The 6896-nt window shown below is 33.1% G+C and overlaps 3 protein-coding genes across 5 annotated transcripts in view; 2 read left to right on the forward strand and 1 right to left on the reverse strand.

Moving 5' to 3' along the window:
- Positions 1–6896, reverse strand: part of LOC145255800 (clathrin heavy chain 1-like) — a 172453-nt gene that overhangs the window by 89874 nt on the left and 75683 nt on the right. Inside the window, exon 1 of one of the 3 annotated variants that reach the window (XM_080114486.1) lies at positions 1280–1418. The exons of the other annotated variants lie outside the window; for them this stretch is intronic. The gene's annotated coding sequence lies outside the window, so the exon portion shown is untranslated. Of the gene's footprint in view, positions 1–1279; positions 1419–6896 lie in introns of those variants that run through there. 3 annotated transcript variants of the gene reach the window in all.
- Positions 1619–6896, forward strand: part of LOC145255801 (ribosome maturation protein SBDS-like) — a 190541-nt gene continuing 185263 nt past the window's right edge. The window contains exon 1 of the mRNA XM_080114488.1: positions 1619–1765. Within this exon, the coding sequence (XP_079970614.1) occupies positions 1710–1765 (56 nt within the window). The 5' untranslated portion in view covers positions 1619–1709. The remainder of the gene's footprint in view (positions 1766–6896) is intronic.
- Positions 3480–6896, forward strand: part of LOC145255497 (uncharacterized) — a gene marked incomplete at its 3' end in the record, with an annotated part of 10568 nt that continues 7151 nt past the window's right edge. Inside the window, exon 1 of the mRNA XM_080113959.1 lies at positions 3480–3532. Coding sequence (XP_079970085.1) covers positions 3480–3532 — 53 coding nt within the window. The remainder of the gene's footprint in view (positions 3533–6896) is intronic.

Here is a 6896-nt window from a genome sequence, read left to right on the forward strand (position 1 = left end):
AGTATTTGCGAAATTAAATAACGCTTTTTGCTGATAATGAAGAAATGCTCAACAGAAACAAGCCAAGAATGAATTTAGGAAAACGAAAATGAAAAAAATGACATGCTTACTTTCCTAAATCAGAGTTAAGGAAATTGTAGCCACATATTAATAAGAGACCTCCCAGAATGTTAGCATGATAACAAGAAATAATTTAACTGATGCTAGAAAAGGATTCTAAAAATACAAAATAGTCAATAACAACCGATTTTTTTTTTATCGGGGGGGGGGATACGAAGAAAAAAAATGGACAGGTCTCAGAAATAGTAACACAAACAGAAAAGGATTCCAGAAGAACGAGGGGGGTGGGTGGAAATAGGGATCTCAGAGGAATGGAAGGAAAAATAGCCGAATTCATAAAAAACCAAACGCCCCGACTAAACCAGACCTTTTCCCTCTGGTCGACTGAAAGATACAAATCTCCGTCTTGTTTAGCTACTTAAAAAAAAGTCTTGAGAACTAGTTTCGAAATTGATAAGTAGAAGAAACTTATTTGAAAATCCACCATCCAGAAAACAATTTGTTTTGCGAAAAGACTTATCTAATCTCCTTTTTGTTTTCTTTTTTTTTTTTTGCTCCAAACTATATATTGAATTATTCTATGCAAATAATTCATTTTTTCATAAGAAAATGATCTCCGATGTTTCGTTAATTATTGATTGCCTGTTGATTTGACAATGACCTGTCCTGATACCCAATGCTCAGGTTGCAGCGGAGAGGAGTGCATGTCAATCAACACCGAGCATCTAGGAAGGAAGAATTCAACTACAACATCTAACATGAAACGGCCAGGGTAGAGTAATAGACCAGCTAGCATGCTAAAGGTCTTGCTACACTAACTTTCGGTTGTTATGCATTTTGTGCGCTCAGGGCATTAGAGTGGTAAATTCTAGTGGCCAGTGAGAGTCTGGTTACATTTTGATAGGGGTCCAGCACTAGACGACATTAAAAGTGTTGCCATCGGGACTTAGGGTTAGCACACTTCTTACCCATGTGTACACTCGGTCCCATTGAGTTACACCTGAATGAATCAGAGGAGAATTACCAATGCATTGTTATGACGACTGAACCTATGCATTAATGACCAACCATCGTTCATCATTGGCAAAATTGCACTTAGAAGGGTAGTTACTATGTAGAAAAATAAATTCTGGAGCAAAAATGATCGGTCGTTTTAATGGTACCAGCCCCGTTTTCATGGTTCTTAAACTTTGAGTTAAAAAAAAAAAATAGGCTTTACTTTTGGAATGACCTTTGTATATATTATCCTTATGTATAATATAGAAGTAAAGGGACTTAGTATTTCTCAACCTTTTCTTCTTTAAAATAATTTGCATGTCTCTAGGAACCACTGCACAAAAGCATTGTTTATATGAACGCCAATGTCTAGTACAACATAAGCAGATTGTTGAGCATATCCCATTAACAAAAGCATTAACATGTTTACAAAAATAAATAAATCTTAATTTACATTGTAATTTTGTTTTCAAATTAGTCATAAGAATTTTTGGAATGTTTCCTCTTCAAAAATTAGTCACGTACAGGTGCCGTCTGCTGATTGGGCAATGATTAGTACATATACATAAAACTAGAAGAATACCCGTCCCAGGACAGGTAAAATTAATTCCTGAGTGGGCACTGACTAGTGAAAGCGGTTTTACACTGGCATCATGCTGGGATCACTAAACATGGACATAAAGCTAGAAGAACACTCGTCCCATGACAGGTAAAATTGATTTCATGGTTAGAACAGTTTTGCACCACTTCTATGTCCCTTATGAAGATTAAAATGAAGATATGATCATACTAAACCTTAGATCTAGAATACCCATCCCAGGACAGGTAAAATTTATTTCACAAACAGAACAGTTTTTCGGCACCTTTTTCACCTAACAAATATTAAAATCAATATATAATGATACTAAACCTTATGTCTAGAATCCTTATTCCAATTTTGATCAAAATTCATGACATTTTTATTTTAAAAAATATCTTAAATTTAAGGCTTAAGCTTAGGACGTTCAAGAAGAAATTTAAGTCCAGAGAATCTTGTTTAATCCATGTCTAAGGATCAATTTCAATGCAAATCTGAATTATTTGAATTTTCAAATAAGAGAATGTGCCCACATTATATGCCCTCTTTAAAATACTATTTTGTGGAATATTAACTGATGTCTATTGTTAAAATTTCACAGAAAGCTAAATATAGTCCACACTATCCTCCCTTACGCCTTGCAGATGTTTTACAAAATTCATAATGATCGGATAATTAGTTTCAGAGTGAATGCAATACATACAAAAACATAAACATGCATAACACTTATTAGGATTATTTGAACGAGGTGTTACTTGCACAATGTTTTCAACCTTCTTTAGGTGTTATCTTGTTGAACTGGGAATCTTTCTGTTGAACTCGGGAATCTTCACATAGTGGTTAAAGTACTTGATAAAATTACTTGTAAGTTACACTCTTTTTGCGACTGAGGGTTCAATCCTCAGTGTGGGTAACACTCAAAATACAACTGCGAATTACTTAAGACTTCTTCTCAGTCATGGCTGATGGAACAAGAACAGGTTACCCCTGTGGATTAAGTAAAAGGTCCTGTTCAAGATTTTGTGCAGATTCCCAAGTTAGACAAGATACACTTGAAGAAGGTCGAAGGTTACATCTACCGAAACGTTGTGCAAATAACACTCAAGATGAGAACAGCAGTCCGAATAATCCGGACACACAAATCATCAATCCTCATCTGAAAAATGCAGAAACACAATCAGGGCTCTACATTGCAAGTGAACATTTTTCGAGTAGTTATAAGCTTGGAAAGACAGGGGATCGAATTATTCAATATTTTTCAATTTCTGACACACCTAAAGTATTACTTGTTGATATAGTTGACAAATCTTTTTTCAAGACAAAGCAATATTACATAATTTTTCTGTCAACAGAGCTCTACATTTCGAGTGAAACAGTCGCATTTGCGAGTGATTTTTCAAAGTGGCGACTAGAAATAATGAAACGCTTATCTTTTGGCGATTGTATTTCTTTCAATGTTCCAGGGCTCACTGAGTGAAAATATCTTTTCAACTTTTTTTTTTTTTTTATAAAACGAGCAAAGTTATTTAAACAAAAGTTTAATAGAACAATATACTCTTTTTGTTTTTCAACGAAGGCCGTTTAAAAAATATCTGAAGAAATTAGAATGTTTATACCTTCAAGTATCAGCATAAAATTTGTTACATATTTAGAATTACACTTATTTAAAAAAATACATAAAAATCTTTATGATGTACATACTCGTCACAGAACGAAGATGTCATATTCTAAAAATCATGTTGGTTTGGCTAGTAACTTTTCTATTTGGCTAGTAAACGAAAATATTTAGTTGTCAAAGGTCAACTAAAGATAAATTTGTCCATAGAGCTCTGACAATATACATAACATGATACAAGTAGAGCTGAAAAGTGGTTGTGGCTGTGACCCAATGGATTACAGGTAAGTCTAGTATATAGATAAAAGTTTTTTTTTTTTTTTTTTTTTTTATATATAAACAAGGTCATAAATTCTTAAAAACTCTTATGATTTTCGTTTAACTTGCTACTTATCATTCCAACATGGCTGACATTATGGAAGCATGTCAGACAGTTATGACAGGGTAAAAATAGCAAAAGTAAAAATGAAGTCTTAATGAAGTGAGATATTAACACGGCATGGGGAAGTGGTTGCAGGCAAGTTTGATGATGGATGAGATTTGGAAAAGAAAAAAAAAACAAAACAAAAAAAACAGCCGCTAGACAGGTTTTAATGAAAAAAAAAACAACAAAAAAAACAAAACAAAACCCAAACAGTTATTTACACAGACATGAAAGAATTAAATAGCATCCCTTACAATCATAAATAATGAAGACGGTTGTCAGAGACTCCCCGATGGATCCAGCTAAAATAATAATTATTTTCTCCTCACTGATGAATTGGACAATCAATTTAAAAGTAGAAAATAGACTTTGGGTTTACTTTACACTCGTTAAAAAAATATAGCAACCTTGTAACTCTTGCTTCCCTTATTTTGCTCTTTAGTCTTTACACAATGTTTCTGACAGAGGGGGAAGAACTGATGCTTTCTGAGTTGGAATCTATTTTATCTAACATTTATTGTTGGTTAATTTCTGACCTTGAAGTAGTACATTTTTAGCTTTTTTTTTTATAGAATAGATTCAGGTCTTGACCAGAGCAATTTCCATTAAAAAACTCGATTAACATTGGAAAGTGTAACCCCAAGGTTTGCTGCTGATCAAGTCAACCTATCAATCCATTTGACATAATGGTTAGTGTTTGCTAATAGACTGGATGAATGGAGACAGGCTTTAATCGTCTATCACTCATATTCTCTCTGTCTATCACATTCTTTCTCCATCAACAAAAAATAGCAATTGAGACCCCTTGCTAAATACTTAGCATTATAAGTTGAGGAGCAAATGTAAATGGAGCAATCATAGGAAAGGAGTGGCGCCCTCCTTTACATCTCTGTAGTAACCAATAAAAAGGGCGTCTTTAGGACTATAGTCGTCTATTTTACTTTTTTTTTTTTTAATATGGCTTCTTTGAAATTAATACACTTCTAATGCTTTTTCAGCCCATTTCATACTAACATTGTCAGCTGTATATGATAGATATATTGATTTGATTTATGGCATATCAACCCTTTTTTCGTTATTTAATGCTAAATCCAGTAATTTTGGAAAAAAGTTTTTATGCTTCAAGTTCCTTATATATTCAAATATTTATTCATAATGTTTGGTTTGGTTGTTTTGTAGAATAAAATTATTTTTTTTTTCGTTTTGACTTTGCAAAACATGATTGAGTTTTGCAAAGGGAAAAGAAAAACAAACAATAACATTAATTATTGGTGTATTTTAGGTCAGGAAGTTGGTATCAACAATTTCCACCACTCTCAATCTGCGCCAAAATCGAAACACAAATTCTATGAACAAGGCTTCTTTTCTAGAACTGTCCGCTTGTGGAATTGTTGTGCTGGCCTGTTTTCCAGCAGACTACAATAGGGTCGTCTTCAAGTTCAATGTAAACAAGTTTTTGTTGGGCCCTCTAAATAATCCATTTCTAGTCTATTTCCACCACTAACTATTATTACACTGTTGCTCCAAAGAGCACCGTACACTCATTAACCCTTATCTTCGAGTGGCCTTCAGGCCTTGATAAGTAGTGACTCCCTTGTAAAAAAAAGATCTTCAGACATTCTGACGAGGTAGCATTAGGTATAAACTGATGTTTGACATACAATAAATGTCAATTAGTATAAAATAACGATGTTTAAAACCTTTATGACTGCTTTGTAGAGCTCCGAGTGCTGGCCATCAGCAAGTGAAGCAACAACTTTAAACATGTATAAATTCTTTTTGTGCAATGTCTATTTACCTCTTTTCATGTCTCTGTATATACAAGGTGTATTAGCTGAATTATTTGGATTTCTATTCTAATCTTGAATGTTTTTGTCTTGTGTATTTTTAATGCAAATTGTTCTAGACAAAACATGAAGCCACTTGATGTAAGGAGCAAACAGAAATGAAAGATGATTGCAAAAACAGAAGATGCCTCATTGGCTTTATTCTTGAAAATATCAAAGACTATAGTTAGAAGAAAAACAGTCATCTCTTGGAATAAAAAGTTTGGCACTTGTGCAGAATTTGATCTAGACGTAACGAACTAGACGCTTGGCTTTCGTCTATTATCAAAGCCTAACAATGCTACTCGAGAAAAATAATGAAGAAAACATTTAAATACAATAAAATCACCAGAAAAAAAAAATAAACAATGACCTACCATAACAAATTTTTTGAAGTGCAAAAAATAAACAAATTGTATTTTTTAACCATTTTTTTTTTTTTAGATCAAATAAAATTGAACGAAGTTTTTATTAAAATTAAATTTTTTGTGTTTTTTGTATTTTTAAAAAAATTTTTAAGGAAGCAATTTTTTTTCATGTTTTTATATACTTTTTTTTCATTCTTTTTTGCATCCTTTATTTTTGTAACTAATGTAAAGTAAACGTTTTTTTTTTTTTTTTTTTTTTTTAAATTCTTTTTTCTTTTCATGAACATTTTTTTTCTCCTGTAGGGTGGGACTGGGCAATTGATTTTTTAAAATTAAATTAAGACAGTCGGGATATTCCCTTGGGATTAGGTAGACTTTTTTCTACAGTCGCATCAGACGATGTTAAGGTGGGGTGAGAAGAGACAGCAGATGTGGAATCAGGTAACTTTCCGATATATGGTTTAAGATGGAGACAAAAGGATCATTACCAAATTTCTGTCTCCACATAAACTTGAAAAGATAACTGTAAAGAAGCTCCTGACTAGTTTCGATTTTTTCCCCCAATATTTTCCCCACAGATCATGTGCTCCTTTGCTGTGCATAAATTGGTGTCTTACATCAGATTACAGTCAAAGCCGAACGCATGAGGTCATTCCGAGCAAAGCTGAGCGGAGGGCTAGTTACGTCTGGTTCAGATTCTGCACAAGTACTGGAAGTTTTATTACAATGAAGTATCAAAAGTAAATTAATGAGACCACTAGACCAAGGAGTCAAACGAGCTGGAACAAAAGAAGTAGAGAATAGATAAATTCCTAAGGCATGCCATAATAGTATTTATAGAAAAGACTAAGATTAGTAACATCACGTCTGCAAGATAGAAGTTGCAAAAAAAAAAAAAAAAAAAAAAAAAAAAGGTGAAGCCAATCAAATTAGCTACATTTCTGCACCTTATCAAGAACCCTCAAATGGGACAAAGATTCACTAACCTAAATATGACAACAGCACTCCAGTTATTTTCACAAGGCTTTGG

Source organism: Euprymna scolopes, chromosome 31, assembly GCF_053919585.1.
Source record: "Euprymna scolopes isolate OS-2025 chromosome 31, ASM5391958v1, whole genome shotgun sequence".
NCBI classification, from domain to species: Eukaryota; Metazoa; Mollusca; class Cephalopoda; order Sepiida; family Sepiolidae; genus Euprymna; species Euprymna scolopes.